At 31.3% G+C, this 27,853-nt stretch overlaps 1 protein-coding gene across 5 annotated transcripts; it reads right to left on the reverse strand.

Moving 5' to 3' along the window:
- Positions 1 to 1,781: 1,781 nt before the first annotated feature.
- LOC134722811 (uncharacterized) lies at positions 1,782 to 27,145 on the reverse strand. 5 transcript variants are annotated; one of them, XM_063586448.1, is made up of 11 exons: positions 26,700 to 27,145; positions 18,881 to 19,093; positions 17,523 to 17,638; positions 13,617 to 13,708; positions 13,050 to 13,154; positions 11,719 to 12,537; positions 11,196 to 11,312; positions 9,946 to 9,984; positions 9,368 to 9,532; positions 6,945 to 7,106; positions 1,782 to 2,141 (listed from the first exon to the last, which is right to left on the reverse strand). In XM_063586448.1, exons 1-11 carry the CDS (start codon positions 26,850 to 26,852, stop codon positions 1,972 to 1,974), a joined length of 2,151 nt encoding a protein of 716 aa, XP_063442518.1. In that variant the 5' UTR covers positions 26,853 to 27,145; the 3' UTR covers positions 1,782 to 1,971. The 5 variants fall into 5 exon arrangements, with proteins under 5 accessions (XP_063442518.1, XP_063442524.1, XP_063442510.1 ...); XM_063586454.1 differs by lacking the exon at positions 17,523 to 17,638 and adding an exon at positions 15,297 to 15,412 and having other exon boundaries at positions 6,987 to 7,106; positions 26,700 to 27,142; XM_063586440.1 differs by lacking the exon at positions 17,523 to 17,638 and adding an exon at positions 15,297 to 15,412 and having other exon boundaries at positions 26,700 to 27,142.
- Between the last annotated feature and the right edge of the window lie 708 nt (positions 27,146 to 27,853).

Genomic DNA, 27,853 nt, shown 5'->3' on the forward strand with positions numbered 1-27,853 from the left:
CTTGACCAAATTTAACAAAACTTGGCAACAAACATCATTGGGGTATCTAGTTTAAAAAAAATGTGTCCGATGACCCGGCAAAACAATCAAGATGGTCGCCATGGCTAAAAGTAGAACATGATGTAAAATGTAGATTTTGTCTTATATCTCTGAAACCAATTTGAAAGCATTTAGAGCAAATGTAACATGGGGTGAAATTGTTTATCAAGTCCCTGAAATTGTCAGACACTCGGACAACCCGTTGTTGGGTTGCTTCCCCTGAATTTGCAATTTTAAGGAATTTTTGCAGTTTTTTGTCATTATCTTGAATATTATTATAAAATGAGATAAACTGTGAGCAACATTATTATTCAGCAAAGTAGGATCTACAAAAAAAAATCAACATAAACAAAATGGTCAATTGATTCTAAAAGGTGTCATTTAAATTAAATTTTTAACAAATTTTTGTAAATTTTTGTAATCTTACAAAATTCTTCTCCCCTAGCACTACTTAGACAAACTTGGTAACAACCATATTTGCGTTATCTAGTTTAAAAATGTGTCCCATGACCAGGTCAACCAACCAAGATGACCGCCATGGCTAAAAAAAGAACATAAGAGTAAAATGTTGATTTTCGCCTATATCTCTGAAAGCAAAGCAACTATTTGGGAATCTAGTTTAAACCACGTGTCCGATGACCCCGCCTGCTAATCAACATGGCTGAACATGGCTAAAACTTAAATATAGGGATAAGATGCAGTTTGTGGCCTATATATCTAAAACTGATGCATTTAGAACATTTAACATGGGGTAAAAAGTGTGTATCAGGTTGACACCTATCTGTCCTGTAATTTTTAGACGAATCAGACAAACCGTTGTTGGGTTGCTGTCCCTGAATTAGTAATTATAAGGAAAATTGCAGTTTTTGGTTATTATCTTGAATAATATTATAAATAGAGATAAACTGTAATCAACAATAAGGTTCAGCAAAGTACGATCTACATGAACAAAATTGTCGATTGACCTAATAAGGGGTTATTGCCCATTAAAGTCAAATTCGACAATTTTTTTTTATTGGGTATCTTTTACAAAAGTCTTTTCCTAAAACAACTAAGACAAGTTTAAACACACTTGGCTAAATCAGTAGAAGAGTATCTAGTTTAAAAAAATTGTCTGATGACCCTGCCTGCCTACTAATATGGCAGACAAGGATAGGTCAGTTTTTGACCTATATCTATAAAAATAAAGCAAAGGTATAACGGTTGCATTATTTCAAGCATCAATTGTAAATTAAAATATCAAATGAGCGACACAGGCTCATTGGAGCTTCTAGTTTTATTGGTTTTTACATTGAATTTGTTTTCATAAAGAGTTGTCAACAATTCAAGACGATGACTACCAAACTACGATATGACACGTTCATATATAACAACCAAAATCAGATCAACTTTGCAAGAGGGTGTTAAATATTTTCTACATACATCTATATCAATTTATAACCTCCAAAAGGAAGAAAAGATATAAAAGAGATAAAAAAAAATGACCAGAAAAACAGTTATTACCATGGCAAAAAGAAACAATAAGCCATAGAACAAAACACTACACAAACAAAAAAAAGATCTAAAGATTGCGAGACACGATTTCCACCATAAAATCGGATGTAATTAACCCACGTGCACTTTTGCACTTAGAGACCGCAGTTCATCTTATTAATTTACTCAATTTACATCATATCAAAATCAAAGCACTATAGGTTCCTGCGTAAATTACTGATCGAATGGTGTTTTATAGCTAACACATAGTTAATATTGTTTATTCAGTCAAATAATGATTTGAAATGTACACACATATTTTGTCACAAGTACAAGAACAATGACAACAATAAGAGGACTATTTTCACCGAAGAGTAAACAATTACATGAACATGAAACAATGCAGTGCAGGTTAACAGTAAATACATCAAAGATAGATGAGGTTGACGGATTAGTGAATTATTTACAAAATGTACAAGATTTTTTACAGTTAAATTTGACATATTCATCAGTATAACACAAATTTTTCCATCCTGAACAGTACTGGTCTTTATCTATACAAGGAGCTGCAGTGGTAGAAGTTGTTGACAGTAATGGTAATGCCATTAATCCATTCGCTGGCGGTGTAACTGAAAAAAAGAACATATTTATCCATTGATATTTGTTTTAGCTGAGATAAACTATGTATATATGAGTAATATGACAGATGGGATTATTTAATTTCATATAATTTTATTTAAATATTGCAAATATCTTTAACATAATAATTGAATTGAGTTAAGATTGCATTCGTTTATCAAATAAACAAATACATTTATACCCACAGATTTTGTAAATTGAGTCATCCTTTAATTCTATAAGTATTCTTATTTGAGCACGTGAGAATTGTTTCGTTAAACTACGTTCATTTTAATAGCCCAATTTAACCTCGGAAACCAAGCTGAGAAGACGTTATAAATTAACCACCCTCCTCGAATATTAAATTGATATTTGTTTGAAGCTGATCTTATTCGTTTTTCACATGCTTCAGTTTTCATGCGTCTATCATCATTTAAACATATTAAAAACATAGTAAGACAATAGTAGTTTAGGTTGCACTTTTTAAATACAGCGGTTTCTCACACCACGCCTCATTTAGGGAGATATAAAATGTTCATAGATAATGAATTTTGTTTACGTACTGGTTTCCAGATATAATGGCTATGTTTTATCTCGTGACATAACTTTGGAATGTTACCAGTACATATGCATATTGGTAAAATTGAAATCGTTGAGAATCATAAAGTCAAGGTAGGGATGATACAGAATTTTACTGTAAGTTTAAACTCTTAGAAGCTCGGGGCATATAAACGTTGGATATATGCCACACAGCTTTATATTTGGACCTTTGACAAAATAGTAGTGTTAATGATTTTTCCATTCTAGAATATATTTTTTTTCGAAACCATATAAATGGTACAGTTTTATCAGTAAAAGGAGTTCCTATGGAAAATTGCATTGTCGATATTTATTGAAATGCAACATATAGCGTACTAGGTTTCATGCTTACTTTGAATACTTTTGAAACATTGCTGATTGGACCACCCTTCGGTACATAAGCTTTGGATCGCTAAATCCAATAATTAGTACAATCATCATCAAGATTTTATTTTGACTGCCAAATAATTCGGTTGTGTACTGTTTGTTGTTGTAATTTTAATTTTGATAAAATGTTCCCATGTTTATTCATGAGTAAAACAAAATCAGTGTTTGTTATTTGTTATTTGTTTAATTAATATATAAATCAGTAATCAATGACATCTGTTCGTATTCATTTTGATATTTGGGTACTGACTTAATACTTTGATAAAATGATTTATCATATACTTAGACTAAATAACATATGATTCTTACTGTATGATAATAGCATTAAATTAAACGTAAATTCCATATTTTTCGAATTGGTGCTTAGCGGGCTGATATGAAAAGTTTATCACATGCTTCGATTGTTATCACATGACTTTCCGTAACGTTATCGCATGGCATTCCGGTGATACTCGGCAAATTCCGGAAAATACACCTCAATGCTAGGTTTTCAGTGGAAAACATTACAAAGTAATAAACAAAACAATTATTTAGATACTGGAAAGTATATTGTGTAAAATAATTAAAAAAAAAACAAAAAAAAAAACCCAAACAAACAAATAAATAAATAAATGCTTTTTTAAAAGTTTCAAACACAATTTAGAAAATTGACTTTTCGAAACAGTGTACATTATGAATATTGTTGAATAGCTTTTTTTGTCGGTTTGTATATGTTTATATATTTTTCTCATCTGTTTGGGTACAATGTATACGATAGTAAGATTTCATATCGAATGTACTAAATTTGGGGTCCGACATCCGTAAACTTTTCACTCATTGAAGTTCTATTTTAGAACCACGTAAAAGAATCAATACATGAATCTGTTACTTTTCTCCATTGTTGAAGCATATGATAAAAAGATCATAACATGTCATTTCTCATATGGCATGTATTATCAGCCCTCGGTCAATATCAGCCCTCGGGCCATGCGGCTCTTGTGCTGATATTGAACCTAGGGCTGATAATACATGCGATATGAAAAATGCCATGTAATAATCTGATAATATACAATAAACCTCCTGTTATAAGCGGAGTTGTTACTGAATGAAAATGGTACATTTATTTCTGTATATAGCATGCATATTTTTGTCTCTGAAGCAGATTTTCTATGTTATATAATAAAGCTAAATAGTAGACAGGGTGTAATTTTAACGACCAAAAATGAACAATATTTACAGCCATGTTTGTTAAATCAGATGCATCGTGTATGTCATATGGATATTGTGCATGGAGCAATTCTGAATCGGCTCCGATTACAACAGAAATAAATTATGTAACACTTTTGTTAAACATACCAAAAGTATATCTCATTAATTAAATAGTTAAAGTCATATGAAACGAGTGAGTGGTGAAAAAAAATGTTTGTCCGATTCTTGAACCAATGCATGTATACATCATAAACTTAGTCCTCTGTGTACGATTTTATCATTATTTTCGCAAATATATCATATAATCGTCATTTTTTTTTCTCTCTGTTTGTTATGATTTAACAAATATGGCTGTTCATTAAATGCCGTGTTTTGAAGCCGAATTTTACCGATTGTCACCTTATAGTAAACAAATCACAAAAAGCATGTGTATTGAGCACGTGTTTAACATGTATAATCAGATATTTGTTTATTTCAAAGTCAGATCTATGCGTATTGTGGTCACCGGATTTTTACGAGGAGGGTTAAGCTCGGGTCACTATGCATACGGAAAATATGTCGGCGAATTCCTTCCTGGAAGCAAGCAATTAAAAATAATTTAAATTCTTCTTAATGTGGACAAATCAAAGAATTTTCTTCAGAAAAAAGTATATGTACATAGGTTGTATAATGAAAACTATCCATTTAGTTATAAAAAACATATGCATATTTTTTTTCAATTTGAAGTTTCTTATGACTCTAATATAGACAAATTATCCGATTATATACACAAATATGCCACAATAAATAGATTTGAGCATCAGGTAGTTACAAAAATGTTTTGGTTTGCAAATATTTAAGAAAAAAACATTCATTTAAACAACGGTCAACATTTTAGTATGCCTTAATGCGATATTTTTGATAAATTTGGGGATTTTCCTTATCATTTATCAGATATTGTCTCATGAATATCTATTAATTATTCCCTTCTTTTGTTTTATTTAGATATTTTTCTCGCGTTAAACGTAATATCATGAAGCATAAACTTAATGGATTTACCACTGAAGGTGTTTTACCAAAAAATGTGTTGTGTACATTTGAATATAAATTGCGTCAAACATTCATATTATTTCCACTAGGTCTGATAGTTTACATATAGACTGGATAAGACCATTCTCTCGGCAACCAGTACTTCGGTAATGGTATGGTTTGAATTAAACTCCTCTCATATAATACTTTAAGTTTATAAATGCTTGTACTTAAACTGATGTTACTATCTTTCAACTCAACATGACGGCAACGGAGTTTGGCCGTTTTTTTTTCTTCTTCTTTGGTTTCCATACTTTTTAAGCACTTTGTCTGGAGAGTAAATGCATAAGGTTATGCCAGAAATACTTGCCTTTCCCTTTGAATATGATCCATACCTTTACATTAAGATGTTTATTTCTCTTGATATTTGTTTTTTGAGCAATTGTTAGTGGGATATTTTTGATAGTAACTTGTTAACATTTCTATTACTGCATTGTAAAATGATGTTATTCTTTTATATTATTTAACTGTTAAAAATTACATGTGCAAACTACATAACAGGCAAGTGATAAAACAGTGCAAAGGGAAAGTTAGATAATTAATTCAAAAATTAATACGCAAGACAGAATGTTGAAAAGTCGGATAGGCATGTTAGAAGCGATAAGTGCAAAAGGACACAATGAATAAAAGAAGTTGTATAAAAAGCATTATAAATACAGGAATAAATGTTAAAACGAAAAAGTATTGAGCAATGCAATGAATGTGGAAAATTTTGTTAGGCAAGTTAGAAACAAGAAGTGCAAAATGACACGATGTGCAAAAGATGTTGCAAAAGCATATCAATACATAATCTGTGAATGTTAAAGCAAAAATTATTGGGTGATGCAAAGAATTGTACGTTTGACATTTATTTCTATTTAAAAAAAAAATTGAAAGAAAATTGAGCTCTAAGATAAATTAGAGAAATTGCAAACAGCTATGATAGAAAGATTCAATAACGAAAATGGTATAATCCAGTAATTTATTTATTGTGTAATACTGATCGTTTAGGCTATGTTTGGTAAATAAGTGGATTTCTTTATGTTCACTTGAAAATGAACTGTTTCCCCTTTCTTCATCAAGTATCTAGTCAATGGTTTTTATTTTATTAAATTGGTTGACAATTTCTCCGTTCTACGTTAATAAAGTAATGATAACATTGTTTGCTAATGTCGACCGGATTTGTTGGTAAAAATAAAGGAGCCACTTTGATTAAACAAGAACATTTCTGTAATCTGAAAGTTGAAGTTATCTTCAATTTTGAATTTGAATTTCACGAATCATTAAATGACCGAATTCATAGATCGACTTACTATTTCAATCTCATTCTAATTTTACTGTTTTAAATCATATTTAATAGTTAATGTATACAATAAATATTTTTATATGTAACTTTTTTGTTCCACCTATTGAGTGTTCCGCTTCACTGTTTTATACTTAAGAACATTTCTATCAAAAGCTATAAATAATCACGATAGATAAAATACACAATTCATCAAGCTTGGTGGTAAAAGCTGTTTTGAAATTGATTCTAAAATATTAAAAAAATGCATTTTATTCTTCACGTACAATTCTTTTTAATGGTAGTGACAAACCTCTAACTATCTACTTGCCACTGTGATGAAATCCATGACCGAAACCCATATGTGTATTACCATGTACTGCATATGTACAGTTGTTACAAGTATTGAAACAATGATCTCTGACATAGTCATTTTGCGCACAGTATGTCGCCCATAAATGGCAACTTGGATCAAGATCAGGGCATACTGGATCTATAAAGAAAAACAGGAAAATAATTTAAATTATTAGTAATTATAATAGCTAGGTAAATGTTAGATCATCTATAATAAAACATTAAACATAAGAAACAATTTATGAATAAACTAGATTTGTTTTATCTTTATTCATAGAAATTTATATTACATATATACTAAACAAAAATGAAAGGATAATCCAGGCAAAAAAACTTTCTTCAAAGATAGCTCACAAAAATAACTACAGCTGTAAACAACTTACTACTTTAAAGTTTTTAAACCAACTAATTTTCGCGAGCGATTTATTTTCGCGTCATTCGAGAGTAGAAAAATAAATTGTCGCGAATTTGTAAAACTTGGATCTTTCCTTTTTTAAATACATACAATATACATAATATCGCGAAATTAAATCGCCGCAAAGTGGGACAAAAGGACTAAACCCAAAATAAAGTATCCGCGAAAAATAAGTTGGTTTACAGTATAAGATATATGATTAAATACTAGTATTCGAATTCGGAGACTTTAAAAGTCAATGAGATCGAAACTGTAAAAAATGCCTTTTAAAATGATATCAAAAACCTAGATAATAGTCCCAAATATCTGATCTGGCCAGAATAAGTTCTAACTTTGCTTATTACTCAAATTGACTCAAATAGAACTAATGGACATCGAAGTATATAGAGTATTACATTAAAAATACAGTGTTGATATTTTACATTAATAGCGAAAATTAAAAAAATCTAAAATTTAATTATCAAAGAAACTGTTACAATCTCCATTTTATCTTTAAAGAGGTATGGGAAGTTCCTCTTAATTTACTTCACTCATAGGGACAATATTAGAAAAAAGTAAAATCACAAAAATACTGAACTTGTAAACCTAATGAAATGGCAAAATCAAATGACAAAACACATCAAACGAATTGACAAAAACTTCATATTCCTTACTTGGTACAGGCATTTTCAAATGTAGAAAATGTTTGTTCAAAGTCTATTGTAATTTGAATATAAAAGCTGAATATATAATAAAAGAAAAAATACGCTTTACTTTCATGACATCGCTGCTCCTTTGTTTTGTCTTTATTAGGAACACTCAAAGTCAATTATTTTGTATTTACCTTCAAACACATTTTTGAATAATTATACATAATTCCATAACACTCAAATTATAATCAATTTCAATTCAATTTCAAATTCAGCACTATAATTATTGATTTGACCGACAGTATTCTAAAACGCGTACCTATGGATAATTTTGCTTTGAAAGAAATTTTCAAATTGTTGTTACACCTCAAAGTAAACATATAAATCTATAATATTATGATTTATCTTATATATTTTGAGATTCTTTGTAGAAACAGTCATTTGTTTGTTTTATTTTTTTATTTTAGCTAATAAAATTGTGTGTTTATTCATACAAACCATGTACCCTTAAAGTGTCAGACCACCAATTACTTACTCCAATTTAGAACGTGAGAGTATGTCTCCTCGGACAAAATACAGTGCTTTTGATGTCATTGTTTACTTAAACTAACCAACAAATTTGCAGAAAAGAAACTTTTGGTGAAAGAGAAATTTAAGACCAGTTTGAGCTAAAATTTACTTGTCTATGAGTTTGCAGTCAACATTGAGGATTAATGCGTCATTTAAGATTTCCAGAAAACCAATGGTTATTTTAGTGAGATCTCTTTTTCTTATATGATTTTAAAGGTACAATAGACAAAATTGTAAAATGTCTGAGGATTGAAATACTACCATGTACTATATACGACAAGTTTCAAAATCATTGACATTGCCTAGCAATTTATGATGTGTTTTTTTTTAATATTAAAGACAATCAAAATACCTCCAACATGAAGTTTTCTGAGACCCATAAGACTGTTTAACAAAATAAAATTGATCTAATTTTGTTAGGAAAAAATAATGACAAAATCAAATAACTGCCAACATGTTTGAAACTTTTTTAATCAACATAAACATATTCAGAATATGACCTAACGGTTTTACCAATAAAAGAAAAAGGTTAACCTGTACCAAGTTCGAAAAAAAGCCAAACATCCTCTCAAGGACAAAAAAAATATAATCATATTCCTTTCACTAAGTCTGACGACGCGGTTCTTAAAACGCGGTTCTTAAAACATAACAAACTCTAAGGAAATATTAAAAAAACAACATGTTTTTATTTTAACCATCCGAACAGGATGCAGAAAAAATAATTTTCTCCCCCAACTAATGTATATTCAGATGAACTTTACTATATCTGCTGACACTACATGTTACCTGGTGGTGGGGTTGGGCAGGTATCACAGGTTCCAGGACAATTTTTAGCTACATGATCATTGGTACTGCAATATTGCTTCCAGTGTTTACAGTTAGTGTCACTATCTGGACAGAGTAATGGGTTTGGTGGAGGAGTAGGAGGAGCCGGAGCAGTTACAGCTGAAACTAAAAACATAAATATTTCTGAAAAGACTAAAGTTAAACCACTATGTATTAATATTTCGTATCTTATTTATGTTTATCAAATTGAATTTTTAAGATAAAAAAAAACCCATTCCTTCTCTATCATTTAAATCCATCAACAATATACATTTTTATTGAAAGAGATCTGATTACGTGATATATGAACGCTGTTAAAATAAAATTTTTAAACATTTAAATATCTTAAGTAAGTTATCATCAATTATACCAAAAAATGTGGGTATTCAGTTCTGTGATATTTTGCTATGTGGTACCCCTAAATTTCATAGGTACGCTGATTGTACGTTTGCATTTATTTTTACTTTATAACTCTGTTTTTTTTGTGCTTTATTCTTCGTGTTCAGTAAAACTGTAATAACATTATCATAGAAATATACCTGGGTTGTTAATCAAGTCTGTCCTCTGGTTTGGATTTGCTGGAAATAAAAGAAAATGAATGATTTTTTTTGTCTTAATTTGAATAAAAATTGTGTTAGATTGATCGATATCTGAACTTAATCATGTTGTTTGCTTCAAAAATAAGAAAAAAAAACTTCCATTAGACAGATATCTTCAATCTATGAATAGTGCAGTAAATGCTTAAATTTTTATGCTATCGTGACAGTTTTTATAGTTCCACCAAGACAAAGCACGAATACAGTGAAATTTCCCATGGGAAATAACAAAAAATAACCAAAAAAAATAACAAATAAAAAGTATCTCAAAGCTGAATAAAAGGAATTCCTCGCAATTGATTTCCCAAATGCAATAAATTAAGACTTTTTTCTTTTTGAGCATTTCGGATGTAAATATTACATCGGAATATCGCTTATTAAATAGACATTAAAATGTTTTTTGGTAAATAAGATATCTTATTGGAAGATTTTTATTCTCCAGGAAAATTATGAATATATAATTTGGCATAATGCATAACCTGGCGAGAGTGTTGAGATTTCTATCGGGACAGAATAATTCACGTTTACTATACAAAAGGCATTAAGATAACGGCCCAAAAAGTAAAACTTGAAATAAAAATAGAAGTTATCACATTGTTTAATTAATTCGTCACATTTGTTTTCTTTTGTGTACTTCAAAAAAACAAATACATAAGTCCAACGAAAAGATCACTATCAAAAAGCATAATAAAATATATACATATATGAATTAGGATTAGATTTTGCACATGCGTGTTATTAAAAGCGAGATCATACAATATGAAAATTAAAAACAACAGAAAATATAAAAAAAAGATTTATTCTAGATTCAATTACAGTTCAGGTTAGATCATTGAAGGTTAGCGATTGCTAGAGATTAACATTGGTTATATCTACATTTTTAACTAATATATAGATGCTAACTAAACTAAAGTGTTCTAAATATGCATGCATATAGAAGTATTGTCTTAAGCGTTCATTTGAAAACAGTAGAATTAGACAATATTTCCTGTTATGAGCAGTCATAGTATTGAAAGTATGAAAATATATTCAAACAATTGTATAGAAATTTTCCGGAATCGCTTTCCAATTTATTTAATGAACACTATGCTCTCTTGCAATCGCTAAACTTTTACATTATCATTTTAATTTTTGTAAATATCGTCTTCTTCCACTGCTTTCAACAATGCCAAATATGATTTGAAGCACAAAACCTGTTTGATCTGGAAACATTGTGGTACTTCCAAAAATTTGTGCGTCACGATATTCTTCATTTTGGTTGGCTACTGATGTTTTGAAAACAAATCGTACCTTTGGCTTGAAACGTCTACCTACAGAAGAGAAATAGTTGTATAAATCATGTTTAAGGTGTGCTTGAAATACAATGTATATAGAGACATATATAGATACATTATCAAAATCATTCTAAATAATTATCTATTATCATAACGTATGTGGGTTATCAAAAAAGTAAAATAACAAAAATACTGAACTCCAAGGAAAATTCCAAACGGAAACTCCCTTATCAAATGGCATAATCAAAAGATAAAACACATCAGACGAATGGACAACAACTGTCATATTCCTGACTTGGTGCAGGCACTTTCTTGTGTAGAAAACGGTGGATTGAACCTTGTTTTTTTTATAGCGCTAAACCTCTCACTGGTATGACAGTCTTGTCCCAAAAAAAATACCAAATAAGTATCATGTTATTGCAATATTGAGTAAGGCTCTTACCTGGAGGTCCTTTTCTTGGCCGGTCTTGTTTGTCTGGATTTTTGTCTGTTGGAGATTTGTCCTCGGACTTGTGTCTTTGGTTTAAGTGTGTTGGTGGCTTTCCATTTGTTTTTATTTCCTGATTTCCTCGGTTATGAATCTGTTCGGGTAATTCTGGTATGTTACGCGAGTTCTTGTTATTCTGTTTGACATTAGAGTCGTCTGTTTGACTTATTTTAAGCTCAAACCATTTTGGAATTTTTCTTGTAGGTGTCGGGGTTGTAGTTGTTGTTGTTGTAGTTGATGTGGTCGTCGACCTAGTTGTTATTTCTCTATTCTTTATTTGCTTTTCAGCTTCATTTCCCTGTTCATTTCGATGTGATTTAAAAACAGTACTTCTAAATGAAAATACTGGACCATTTATCGTCATTTGTGCATACACTGGACTAATATCTTTAGAATTATCATCTGTAAAATTTTTCGGTTTTGTCGAGTCGTCATATAGAGATTTTGTCTTTGAAGGGTCTTCATTTGGAATTACTAAGCTTTCTAACGTTTCATTCTGTTTTACATTTTCCTGCGGTTTCAATTCTTCTAATCCAAAAGCACTTTCATGCATAAAGAGTTGTAGCTGATCGACAGGTATATTTGCATGTTTAGGTATTGGGTCTGTTGGTCGAATCGTTATGACTTCTTCTATTTGTTGTTTTGTAGGTGGGCTTGAGTTTTGATTGAAACTATCAAAAAATGGAGGCGTTGTTAGTCCTCTGTTGAAACTATCCAGAAACATAGGATTTACAGGTCCATTGTTCCACCAATTTCGTGGAAGCTGTCTTGATACTGTGTAATGTAATCTTATACGAGTTATTGGCAACAGTTTACACGATAATCAAATAAGAAAAAATTAGAACAAATGTTATTTTCATATTATGATAACATGATGTCCTATCTAACAAGCAATGTATTTGTTGGACACATATCATAACAGATCTGCTGCTGTAAGTTTTGGTTGTGCCATCTTCTCATAGCTAACATCTTTTTGATCCTTACATATACTACATCGAACCCCAAAAAATAATATCAAAGTAGAAGTTCTTAAATTAAATCCAGTTAAGAACACACGACGAACAAATTACATCTACAGATTTTTTTTTATACAAGATAATTCATAGATTATCGTTAAAGAATCTATGAATGACATACGGGGTGTTCTTTTATATGATCGAATAAACTGACGTCATATCGAAGATAGTAATTCCTAGTAGTGTGTTGCTATCATGTAAGTTATATACGGAGGAGTGATGTGTTGTATTCAATAGAAACTTACTTCCGATTTTTTAGTAAATACTTACCTCTTTTTTGTTTCTGTACATCATCAAATGACAATATTGGCTTAACTCGTGGTCTTGGTGGTCGCCGATTTTGTACAGAAACTTTAGGTCGAGACAGTCCACTTTCTAAAATTTATTCAAAGAAAAAATATATACATTTCTAAAATCATGGTGACGACTTATGTTTTAAATTGATTAAATTCAAGTTTATTGTGATAGTTTAAGAAAAATAGGTATCAAGTGAAAGGTTTAAACATATAGTTTAAACATAATAAAGTTCATTAAATAGATTTTAGTTTGTCAAACTGAGAGTTCATTTGTCCTTTATTGTTAGTAACGTGAATCGTTTGTAAAACATGATTAAATACTATATAAAGGCAAAAGTAGTATACCGCTTCATAAATCGATTGAGAAAAAAAAATCCGGGTTTACAAACTAAAACTGAGGAAAACGCATTTAATATACGAGAAGAACTATGGCACAGCAGAAACACAACATTAAAAAGTGTTACACACACAGAAACGAACTTTAATATAACAATGGCCATTTTCCTGACTTGGTAATATCATATATATATATCCGACTTACTGACACATAATTTGTCCATACATCGTTCTCCTAGATCACATAAAGTACACGGATTTCCTGCTTCAAATGGCATCTGTCCTAAAGTGTTACCTCTATGAAATAAATATAATTCCTCTGTTATTAGTAAAAGATAAGATGATACATAAATTTGGTTTTTTTTAATAATAGAGAATTAATAGGTTAACTATATAGTAATTGAATTTGAAATGTTTTTAAAAAAAATGAAACTTTTGATAGAAAAAAACATCAAGAATTTTAATGTACATGAACTGTCTTTTCAAAATTAATAATCAATTATATTATATATTACGAAAAATAATAAGTCTAACAAATGATGCAATTCGTTACCGTCGTGTGTAAAATTAATGATACAGAAACATGCTCCATGCAGTTTGGAAAACAGTATTTGATTCAATACACAAACAAGACACACACCGAAAAATGTTATTTCATGCTTTTTATCTGTCAAGTGGCCGATTGTATTTTCAGAATACCCCTACCTCACCTAGCAAACAGCATTTAAAAAGTATGGAACACTTTAGTAGATACTAGACCGTATATACTAGTATAGAGGACGGTTGAGCAAAAAAAAATATATAAACAAAAAGAATATCATAAAAACCTAGACAAAGGTTGAAATTGAAGTCTCAAGTTAGAGCTCTGTCTAGAAGAAACAAATCTTTCCAGAAATTGGATCAAATTTCTCCTTTTTACATTGGTGCTTTTCTCCTTTACATTTGAATATTTGAAAAAAGAAATATTGTTGGAAACAGAATTTTGAAATCTGCATATGGTGCATCAAGTAAATTTTGTTATATTATGTTTTTACTGAGTTGTTGCAGCTCCTTGAAAATGTCCTTGTAACTCCATGGATGAGCATAGGCTTTTTGTTTTCAAAATAAGTTATTACTTTGATATTTGCATTAAAAAATATCAAGTTAAAAACATGTAGTGTGTATTCTTCAAATTAAAGTTGTAGACTGGGTACATCAAATTAAGTTCTGTAGGTTAAAGTTTTATTGTCAATGGAAGATCAGTTCTGCGGTCGCTTCAGGAGACACATCTTTTTCTATTTTTGAAATGTCCGTTTTACTTAAACTACGGTTCAAATCTACGATCGCTTGACAGTTTAAAAGTGTGGTTAGAAGGTTGCAGAAAACAAAGCAGACGTTGTCATTTGTATCCTTAGTTCATGTTTCAAATATGCAAAAGTGAGGAAAGACCGACTTCATAAGGCAATAATAGGAAGACTCGAACATTACGTGCTTCGATTTTGTTAACACTCAAAGTCAATATCGATAACATAATTTTTCATGAAGTAGACCATGAAACTTATCGTTTATTTTTAGTGTATGTTAGTTATAAGGACCCTTTTACAGTTAACATCTGAAACATAAAAAGTGTTAGGAATGATGCATATGTGTGCTAAATATAACAGTGCTCAAAGACGAACAAAACATGTGCTGTAGCTATGAACCAGTAAAATATCTATAGTGAGTGCTTTTGGGGAAAGTATTTCATTTAATAATTTGAAAAATGCCAATCAGGAAGGTTAAGATAAATTATTGAATTTTTGACATGTAAAAAATGTAGACTCAAATGTAACATACATGAATCAAGCTATTATTAGTTGTTAATGAAGTAAGGAAATGGAATTAAAAATGTTAAACATTCACAAACTTTGGATTGTAAAGACATGTAATGAACCAGCCATTATTAACAAATTCCTCCACTAAATTCAGTTGTGCACATCGATGAGCAGCACACCCAACTTCGTCCGTTTTCGACCAAACCACCTACAATTTATTTTAGCATATATATTTCTGTATAACGGTTTCTACCCATCCCATTTGAACATTAACATCGAGCATACAAGCAATATGTTCAAATTATGATGCTGAGTCATAGATTATCATAAGCAATATAAGGAAAGACGATTCGTTAACAGTATGACTTTTGAACAAATTTTTGCAAATAATTTGGCCATTGTTTTTATTGAAATAAAACATTAATAAATATATGAAAAGTAACTTAATTGATTTTCCAAGAATATAACTTGTATCGACGTTATTCTTTAAAAAAACACCTTCATTTCCCTAAATTAACTTCGAGATAAGAAGGTGGTATAGTTTAAGGAATGTGTTTCGTAAAGTCTATTGTATATGATAATCTAGCTATGATAATAAATTTACTATTCTAAAATATATAAATATAGAATATTGTTGATCACAAAGATTTCCAGATTTCTAAATCATAATTTGCATAGTGAATTGTGTTTGTGACTAAAGTACAATTATTTTACTTTAAAATCTAGAAATCTTCATATATAATTGTGATGTAAAGCTATATAGCATATTTCACTCAGTACGAACATTAAGTTTCAGTTAAAAAGTACTCTTGGTGAATAATATCAATGTGAATGTTGGTGATTGCTAGTGATTCAATCAGAAATTGTATAAGACCCATATTTATAGATTATCGGTGATCATCTGAATGAGATTGATTTTCTCGCTTGAGCCGGGAAGGCGAAAGCGAGAAAGGCAATCGAGTTGAAATGAACAATGAAAATCTTTTTATCGCTATTTTACCTATGACGACGTTGTCAATTTCATGTCAATTTCAATGTCGTTAGCAACGCCACGTGCAAGCTTAGTTTCTAGCGATAATTTTCCATATCAAGCGATGATTTATCACAAAACATGATCAAAGGAAAAATTCACAAAATAGCGATAATGCATATTACCTGTCTGAGTCGGTGTCAACAGTCGGTAACGCGACTTTCTGTAAATTTCTTATTGGACTTATAACCAACAATGTTATAATAATTTCCTTAAAATTAAATCATCTGCACACACACATAATTTATTTTAAGTCCCCTCTCTTGAAACGAACGTAACCAGTGGCGGATCAAGAAATTTTTATAAGTGGGGGCCCACTGGCTGCCTAAGGGGGCCCGCTCCCGTCAAGCTTCAGCGATTCCCTATATAATCAACAAAATTTTTTTTTTCGAAAAGGGGGGGGGGGGGCATGCTTTAATCCGCCCCCTTAATCCGCTTCTGGTAACATCTTCATTTGATTTTACAAAAACGACGACCTTGTACCTAGCATGTAGAATAGAGGTGTTAATTACTACACGAGTTCTGTACAGATCCTCAAAACTGTTTTTGAATCCGACAGGTTATTATTTTTTTAAACACCGGCAATCACCCTGTTTCACTGCTACTCACCCTACTGTAACTTTAAACTGAAACCCCTATGTGTGTACTGTCCATGGGGCGGATCCAGCCATTTTAAAAAGGGGGGTTCCTAACTCAGGACCAAAAAAGGGGGGGTCCAATTATATGTCCCCATTCAAATGCATTGATCGTCCAAAAAAAGGGGGTTCCAACCCCCGACCCCCCCCCCCCCCCCCCCTCTTGATCCGCGCCTGCTGTCTGAGGAATGAATTAAAAACTATTTTTTAAACGTATCGTGTTTTGTTTTAAACCTGTGTTACACGCATTCATACAAAAGCTAACTCTGGCAATTAATGTTATTTTATCATTCATGGCAATGTACTATAAGCATTACATCACAACATATAACCTCTTGATTATATCACATAATTTACATTTCAAGTATTTTTTTTCATCATTTTTTTCAGCAGATTTCTGAAATTGCACTGTCAAAATATCTAAAAAAAATAATTTTTAAATGTAAAGTTAAAGAATCGAAAGCAATTTCTATAATTTACTTTTCAAGTATATTTTTTCATCAACTTTTTTCAGCAGATTTCTCAAATTGCGCTGTCAAATATCTAAAAAAAAAAAAAAAAACACCACCAAAACAAACCAAATTGAAATGTAATTTATCAAATATCAAGCAATATCATAGACCAAAAACATATATAAAACAAACAATACAAACTTTGGACTATAATGACAGATAAAGAACCATGACTTTAATGCATAATGAGTCGGCAGATTTAACGAAGCACATCGATAAGCTGCACAACCGATTTCATAACTCTTCGCCCAAACCATCTGAAAAGATTATGATATCAGAACACTGAGAGTATTTTTTTTTTACATTAGCTATATTTTCCTTTTGAGAATTATATTTGGAATATCTAATCTAGAACTTTTAAAATTATGTTATATTAATAATAACACAAAATTTGAAATAATTTATTTTTCTATCTTTTTTAATTTGTTTGAAAAATTGTTTCTTCCTCTAACCCATTGCGATTTATTACATTGTAGTATACAAATCGAAACAACAAAAGGCATGTCATAAAAAGAAAGCTGAACATTGAGGGCAATTATTGATCGAGCGTCAAATCAAAGAAACCAGACATAAAAACCAGAGGTATACGAAGAGTAAACAGGAATATTCAAGTTTTGGGTTAAAGCATTTCTCATTTTACACTACTAAACATTGTATTAATCAATGGTAGACGTTAGGAACGAGTCTATGTCGACATAAAAGGGGTTGAATTTGTAAGAAAAATATCTGCAATAAGTAGTATCAAACTTTAATATTATATTTTGGTTGGACCAGATTGACTGTACTCTCAAATATATTTCAATAAAAGAATAGATTTCAAATTTTGCTGTCGATGCACATCCAAAGGCGATATAATCCTAATGGATTTAAGTTATTCTAAACTCTTAAAAACATATTTTAAAAACGTTGGCGTGAAATTGCTTCCAAAGCAATTTTCCAAATAATATGAAAATCAGAAGATGTGGCATCATTGTCAATCAATCAAATGTCTAGAAGAGACAACATGACACACACATTTGCAACTATAGGTCGCCATATTTCTGTTTTCAAGAAGCATTATTCCTGTCAAAGGACCTTGCTAATATGAAAATATCCGACGAGAAATCATAAAAGGCATGATAGGGATTACAATACGATTGCAATATAATTTACATACTAAGAGTCAGTATTAGTACACATAATACAGTTGATCAACAAATTTTCGAAATTATGTAAGGCGTTGCTGATATAAACATTTGAAATGCATTTCCCGATAATCTGACTAAAAAATGCAGGCAATATTGAGAGCGTTTACACTTTGAGTTTCCTAAGAATTAATCAACATTTCCAAGGGACATATTTCCTGTAAAATAATCAGCAATGACATTAACGGACGCCCGATATTTTACGTTTTATATGTGGGTTTTTTTCTACATGGATTTGAAAGTAAGGAGCTTGAACTCAAGAATCATGACTTTGGAGAAAAAAAAAATCCTGAAAGCTATATCTCACCAAATTACCTGAGTATAACTGCAAGCATCTGTACAGTCACCTGATCGTCTCCAGCCATATTTTTCTGAATACCACGTGTCAATGGCACGTTCTATCAACACTTGGTCTGGTAATGCAGACTCTAGATAGAACATATTTTCTCCATTCGTACCAGCTAAAAACTGGTACCAGCAACGACCAACCCATTTCTCAGCTTCTCTTGCAAGTTTATCGCTCCATCTCTATGTAAAGAAAGTTAAGAAAACAAATTTTGATGAAATATAAGTTTCGACTAAATCAATATGGATGAATGTTTTACAATTCTCTAATTAAATAAATATATTTGAATCCTGGTATCTTTGTTGGGTCAAGTTATACAATAACATTTTGGCATTGGTCTTTTTTTTTAAATACAATCATAGGAATGTGATCGTAAAGTTTCAGGTCAGAAATAAAAATAGAAGATAAAGAGGGGTAACACGAACCAACAAGTAAAACTAGTTTATTTCAAAATGTGTGGTGTAAAATCTACAGCGGACCATATGCCATTGTTTTATTCTTCAATAAAATCTAATCACAGTTATTGATATAAATCCTGAATACGTATACAAAATTATACAAGCTAGTACCTGATGCCAACATGCACCATTTTACATTGAATCTGTAAATTGATTTCCTATTGTTACACCAACATGATATAAAAGAGGACATCATTTCATTTTTTTCATTAATACAGTCTTTTTTTTAAAAATTAGAATAGCAGATACCCACATCTACTGGTAAAATAATGAAGTGCTGTATCAAATAGGGGTAGCCGTCTATTTGCTTAGGATTTCGCTTTCACTGAATGCTTTTATTTTCTCTTTTCTGGTCAACAAATACAGCTTATTTTAGACAGGCACTTGTCTCGGGAAAAAATGTCTTGAGACAATTGCCGGTGTTATTTGTCAATGGATGAGAACACTGGAGATACCAGAAGTAGAGGCCAATCAAACTATCAAATTTTGGTAGTTATATAAAATATGTATCCTATACAACAAACAATCAAGCGCTCCACTTCAAGACAAGTCTAGTCTATATAAATCAGTGATTGAAGTTACTATCTAAATGTCAAGTCCACTCTTTGTTTTTGTTCGATGTATTTCTATTTGTTTTTATATGATGAGTTAAGCCTTTTCAACTGACTTTTATAGTTTGTTCTTATATATGTTGTACTGTTACACATCCCGATCCTGACACGAATGTCACAGGTAAGGAGGCGGGGAAGGGGTTTTGGTGGTTGTATTCTTGAAACGAGTATAACCCTGTCACATTCGGTATGTGCCTGTCCCAAGTCAAGAGCCTGTAATTCACCGTAAGATCAAAACTGTATCGTATACACTTTAGTTTGAACTTTTCTGTAAAAAACAGCCCAAAAACGTAGGAGGTTTCGTGTGGTTGAGTTCCTATGGTCGACGTAGTTTGTTTATGTCATTAATTGTGTTGCGTATTTGTTTATCTTTTTAGTGTGTTTTTTAGTGTGAATATCCTACACACTTTTGTGAACTGATTGTGTTATTGTTTTACGTCACTCCTACTATGATTTTGGATATATGAATATTTATTTTCAAACCGTATGATACATATTTGAAATTAAGAGACTTTTTTTTATGATTCGCTTTATTCTGCCTTTCCATTTTTGTTTATCGTTTAATATTGTACATTTTTTTTGTCCCTACGTATTTTCTATCTTTTCATAGTGTATTACTCAACAATGTTGATTCAGAAACGAACTTATTTAGCGTAAAATAGCATGGATATGAAAATATGAAGAAGCTCACTATTTGTTATCACATCTTATCAGTCGTTGATACTTGTCTGGTGGTTGTTTTGTTGTTGGTTGCTGAACATCCGATGTTACGATTTTATTCATGTTTAGGACGAGAAACATATAACAATACATACAATAGGCAGGTCATGTCAAAAGGAATCGACCAGGTTAAAGGATGAAAATTTAGAGTGTCACTCGATGATAAATTTCATATGACCCCTCAAAGAGATGTTACAGGGTTCTGTCATGCAGACAGAATGGCACCCTTTCTATACGATGTTTCGGATGTAACGTCCCAATTCTGACTGGACGCACCTGTGTACTAAAAATACATCCAAACAGATACCCCACTTTGGCAAGGGTTTTAATTCCGGCTGGTAGAATACTAACGTCACTATATTTCTTTTCCCCAGTCTTATGTTGATTTATATAAGAAAAGTTGATTGATAATACTTATGCATATAGAAACCGGAACTTTTATTTTTTTACCCATTAATGATGAAGTTACAAAAAAGTCAATTCTAACGTTAACCTGTACGGTGACATCCCATTAGTCCGACAACCATTATTCCGACAGCCCACTATTCCGACAGCCCATTACTCCGACAGCCCACTATTCCGACAACCCATTACTCCGACAGCCCATTATTCCGACAATGCATTTTTCTTATGTGTATGGGTAAATCTTCTCTAAAAAAGACTAACTTCGTTCTCTGTAATATTTGTGGTTTTCCGTTTTGTTCCCAATTATTCTTTCCATGCGGGATGTAAGTCTCAGTACATTAGAGTTGATACACATGCTTATTGCAACTGCTCAGTCCTTACCCTGGTCCATCTTTCGTTTTACGTGTCTGGGTATTTTTTATTTTTTACCATTTCATCGTTTGTGTGTCCACAAACAGTCTGTGCTGTTCTAGTTCGCTGTGTTTTCTGTGTGTCTTGATCTACCTTCTTTCACTAGATCGTCGGTTACTCCCTTTCGCTTATCAGGGGAGTGAGGTTTCATCACTATGAACTACATAAAGAAATATATCGGAGTTGGATAACACTACCCGCCCTCTTTGGTTGCAACACTTTGTACCCCTTGTATCACTCAACTGAGTTTTATTTAAAATTAATTTTGTCGCAGAAATTAGGACTAATGTAGCGTTAGTTAAATTGAGAAAAACAAAGAGACAAATACATACCCAGATCCTTACAAATAAGATGACAACAAGGACGAAATACGTGCTCAGAAAAGATAAGCAATTATGAATACGGTATCATGTTCGGGAATGTGAATCCACGAAATACGGAGACAGTACACATCACTTCCAATAGCGATCGATCAGACATAGTCTGAGTGACGACACTCAATTTATTTGTAGTGATACCAATTTTATATCACGAGCTTATTTCAAAATCTAGAAAAATATGCCTCTTTTATAATGGTTGAAGGAAGTGCAGGACTGATGATTTACAACAAAACGAAAAACAAATATGACGGACATATAAAAAAGAAGATGTGGTATGATTTTCAATGAGACAACTATCCACAAAAGACCAAAATGACACAAACATTAACAACTATAGGTGACCGTACGGCCTTCAACAATGAGCAAAGCCCATACCGCATAGTCAGCTATAAAAAGCCCCGATAAGACAATGTAAAACAATTCAAACGAAAAACTAACGGCCCTATTTATGTAAAAGAATGAACGAAAAACAAATATGTAACACATAAACAAACGACAACCACTGAATTACAGGCTCCTGACTTGGGACAGGCACATACATAAATAATGTGGCGGGGATAAACATGTTAGTGGGATCCCAACCCTCCCCTAACCTGGGACAGTGGTATAACAGTACATCATAAGAACGAACTATAACATAATGAACGTTTCGGCAACTTCTTTTTCTTTTAAAATATTCATGAGGAAAAGTGGTATCGGGTCGGTGACTGTTTATGACATAGAAATATACAAATATACTGTTCAAATAGAACGAGAGCAGTATAAAAGCCTATAACAACTAGTAAGAAATCCAAGACGATGTGTGACATTCTTGTTCTGCTTGTGTCTTTCGCAAATTGTCTAATTGTAAAAACTTACTACATTATGTGTTTTGAGGCAAACTTGACACTTATTTTTCATTTAAAGATTGTTTTCAAGGGGAAAAATATTTAGATATCATTGATTTTAAGAAAGGTAATTCATATGTTAATTAAGAATCGGTGCTCACCCATTATACATTAAGAATTGAAAATGCCAGACATTCAAACAATCGTATTGTAAAGCTAATAAAGTTGAGAATGAGCATCATTTTTCAATCGAATGCTCACATTTTCAAAATTTGAGGGAGGAACTCTTTCGGCATATTCAGTCTTGCACATGTCAGAACTTTGAAGATAAATATGATAAATCTTCGATGTAAACACACAAGAAAACTTTACTATTATAGGGGAAACAAATGATGATTATATTGTTAGTTCTGTTGAATTTTGTAGTACATGGTTTGGTACTGCCTGTTATTTGATATCAATGTGCTAGTTGTTTTTTTTCTATTTTTTTTTTATTTCTATTGTGACTGAGGCTTACGGTGTTATAAAGATAGTTATATCATATTATTACTATGATATTAGTATTGTAAAGTCTTAAAGTTGACCTAATCATTATACCGCCGCTTCGCAAAAGTGGGAATATACTGTTTTACCTCTGTCTGTCCGTCCATTCAACCGTCCACTCGTAAGTCAGACCGTCCGTCATTTCGTCCTTCCGTCCCATGTATATTTTCGTTGCATCCTTTTCATGAACGACATTACAAGGATTTCTTTAAGGTTTATTGAAGCCGGCTATATCGTGTGATACGTTTTCAGATTCATTATTCAACAAATTCCTGTTTACCGAACACTTTTCACATGACAGCAAAGCTGAAAATTTTCGTCACATTTTTCGCAGGAACTACAATACAATGATCTTTCAAGGTTTATATAAGTCAGCTAAACGGTGTGATCTCGAGGCTTTCTCAGATTCACAACTCAACAACGAAGTATTTGTGCGGGAGCATCATCAGTAGCACGCACCATCACTGGTTGTTCTTGATATGTATGCTGTTTTTATACCCTTTAATTTGGAAAGTGAAATAATATTTTCTGTTCTATTATATATACAGATTTCGAATTGAGTGTAAAGAAAGTATTCGAACTACCTCAGCCTTATGTAATATATACGGAGTTATTTCTTAAAATATATTATTACATATCTAAACGTAATAATACACACAGACAAGTTTTATTTTACCCTGATACAATAATACTTGGTTTGATAAGTGTCGGACTTATGGGTTGTCGGAGCAATGGGTTGTCGGACTATTGGGCTGTCGGAATAATGGGCTGTCGGAATAATGGCGTGTAACCATTTTGTACAATATTGTTGACATTATTTTAATGAACAATATTTCCCGGCTTTTCGGATAACTCATCCTTTTTTTTTTAGTTTTCTTAATATCACAAGTTATAAATCCGAAGGTTATATCTTTTGAAGACCATTGTCATAATAAGCTAGTCATTTTTAACGTCTAAGAAATAAGAAACACCACAACAGAACAAAACTATGTTGCATTTGATATGTCTTTGTACAAGGAATAAGAAAGAGGTGGGTGTGGGGGAGGAGGATCCTCATTAGGTTTTTTTCCACATGTATCTAAAGAACTTCGTTTTAAAGGGAGTGGGGTGACTCCTATAGTTAATAGGTATAGTAGTGAATGCAGCTTATGGTAAAGGTCAGATTATGTATAGTTTAGGAATGATGATGTCATCGGTTTTTTTTTTAGATTAAAGTTTGTTGATCTCAGTGACTGGTATGACCCCTATAAACCCATATATTTCTGCTTTATTCTTATTCATTGTGATCAGATCCATTTAATTGAAGTATTCATCAATGGGGCATCCCCAGGAGCTCATACTGGAAATTATCTAAAACTAAACAGAAACTTAACAAAAACAACAATGGAGCTTGCATGTCTGATTGTCAAAAACTTTTTCGGGGAGATTTTTCACCTATTTTTTCAATACCCTGTTCTGTAAAAAGCTTTGGAAAATAGAAAGTTAATCATACTCATTTTGCTCTCTTGAATTAGTTAATATACGTTGTATATATGATTTTGTTGAACAGTTTCTTGGTGAAGTTTTGTTTTTCTCTCTTTTGATATATTTCTGCATTGTATATCATTACAATTCTAACAAATGCTTTTTATTCATTCAATCGGCAAAAATCATGGAAACAATAGTTAAACATTCCTTAAAATAGAAAAAAAATGAAGTCCGCGTGTCAATTGTCAGAGGAAAATGACATTTATTACCGCAACGACATTTATACCATGATTAATCATAAATTTGTTCTGAAACAATTTGTAGATAGTTACATGTATATCTTCTTTATATTAGTATGATTATGATTTACACGCGCAGGTGATAACTGAGAACTACAACTTGTAAAATTTTATTTCGAATATTGATATTCAACGCAGTTTTTATATCATAACGTTTGAATTATTATAATATTTCGATTTCAAAATAAAAAAAAACGTATTTCGATATGAGCACGTTACCTGTTTCAACTAAGGGAGCTACCATTTGATTTTAATGGGGGGGGGGGGGGGGGGGGGACAGGACAGGACAGGATTTTGAGTTAAAAAAAAAGGCAGGATGAGTAACTTGGCAAAAAAAAGGCAGGATGACAATTGTTGTAAAAAAGTCAGGATAAGCTAAGAAAAAAAAAAGGCAGGACCGAATAGACTGAAAAATAAATAGGCAGGACAGAGATTACAAATAAAAAAAAAGGCAGGACACAATTGTTCGTCCTAGCCCCCCCCCCCCCCCCCCTAAAAATCAAATGGTAGCTCCCTAAATAGTCATTAAAATACGGAGACGAGTCGGACAACCCTGTAACACCCCTTTCGTTGGAATAATATATAGTTTATTATAGTTTACTGTACAGTCTTTTTCACAGACTGTTAAATATCTTTTATGTAATGAAAACCAACACGACACTGTCTTGACATTTGTCATTAGTGACCGTAACATTATTATATCAATTATGACAGTTGTCTGTTTTAACGGCAAAAGATACAGCTATCAACACACAATAAAAACCATTAACCAAGTATGTGTATGCCTTTTGTATGCGGTATGTAACTTTTACACCTGACATGTCATATTTATTGTTATTCACTTTGTCTCTTACAATGTTACTCCCAATTTTATGTGCATTCATAATAAAATGACCACTATAACATGTTTTCTCCTTTGGTCATTATATAACAGTATGACTACCGAAAAATGTTATTATGAAAAGAAATAGAATTTGTATTCTACGCAGAATTTCGTTATTTTTTTACGCGAACTATTTTACTCAATTAATATTTCATCCTTTTGAATACATATTATTTTGAAACAGACTTAGACATCTGTTTCAAAATAATATGTATTCAAAAGGATGAAATATTAATTGAGTAAAATAGTTCGCGTAAAAAAATAATGAAATTCTGCGTAGAATACAAATTCCATTTCTTTTCATAATTTAAATTCACATTTTCTCAAAAATCTTTCATTGTCTTATTGTTTACAGTGATGTTCTATACTCTGAATTGAGATATTATAAGTTCAATAGATAGATGCTTACAAAAGTTAAAAAAACCCAACATAAGTAATTTAAAAATTGTCTTTTAGAATAAGTTTATCAGCTCCCCTAATTATTGATATTCCTTTGCATACAATATAAATGTAATAAGAGCCGTATTTTCAACTTTCACTCCTCTAAAGAAAACAAATCTTTGCCTAACTCTTGCCAGGAAATCTATTGTTTTACCAAGAAATGTACGTATTTTTCATATATTAATTCGAAATCTAAATATAAAGAATATAACTGAAATAAATTGAATTTAGCGTAGAAGATCAAAGTAGCATGCTAGAATACTGACAACCAAATATGATACCTTATGCTAGAACATGTCCTTCAAGTTTTATATAAATATATATATATATATACTATACGTACCATTTTTTTCATGTTTGACGCTCCTTGTAATCCTCGATAACCATTGTGTAATTTCAGAATTAAATCCTTTTGATTAGATAAATCAACTTTTTGTCCATTTCCAGTATTAAAAATTAATGTAAAAGAAACAAATAATTTAAAGAAAATTAACATGATGTGAGTCCAGTATAACCCCCAAAAACGGACTAAAGTTTTTCTGTCGTTTCCGGTGGATGAAGGTGTAAGACCACGTGACTATTCAAGAATAAGTAGAAATGTCATGATTATATCTGAATATTGTTAATCATTGCACATATGAACAAGATGTTTTTTTGTCTAAAATCTAATAAATACGTTAAGGTGTTGAGGCAGAAAAAAATGTAAAACAAACACTTTAAGGAAACTGTTCATTTTGATGACGTGTTACACATATATCATAAAATAATCACAATTGGCCAAATAACAACGTTTATGTCTCAGTAATGTCAAATAAAGACATGAGGAACTCTTCTTTTTTACCACACGTTATTGTCATAAATGAAACAAAATAGTATATGTACGATGGTACAACAAAACTATCCCTTTACATGGGAAATGACTTATAGTATTGCTTAATATATCTGGTACAAATCATCAAATAACAATTTAAATATTTGAAAAATATACCATTCTAAAAAATAAAAGTAACTTGTAAATGTTTTTGATTCAAGGAAAACATGATGTCAGTAATATTCATACTGTTAACTTCAAGCAACCGTATGCGCTGTTCTAATTAAAAAAAAAAGGAGTGTACTGTTAATAATTTTCCCCTGTAATTGTGTAGATCTAAACTTGCACATTTAAAATAAAGTAAAAAATTATTAATATTCTCAAAATCGATTTCTAACTATTTAGTATACACATTTATGATATAATTAGTTTACGACTTCTAAAAAAGTATTTCTTGACGATCCCTACCAAGTTTTTGAATTTCATTTGAAAAATACCGAGCACGTAAAATAAGCATTTAAAACGAGGCACCTATCTTTCACGACTGAACGTCAAATAAAAAGTAAAAACACTTTGAACGTGAAATAAAAAAAGACGATCTCGTTGCACAAATATAACCCTTTACTACCCTCAAAGAAAAAGAACCGTTATATTCAGGATATTTGCTCGTTTTATTTGTAAATACT

The sequence above is a fragment of the Mytilus trossulus genome, chromosome 1, assembly GCF_036588685.1.
Source record: "Mytilus trossulus isolate FHL-02 chromosome 1, PNRI_Mtr1.1.1.hap1, whole genome shotgun sequence".
In the NCBI taxonomy this organism is placed as follows: Eukaryota; Metazoa; Mollusca; class Bivalvia; order Mytilida; family Mytilidae; genus Mytilus; species Mytilus trossulus.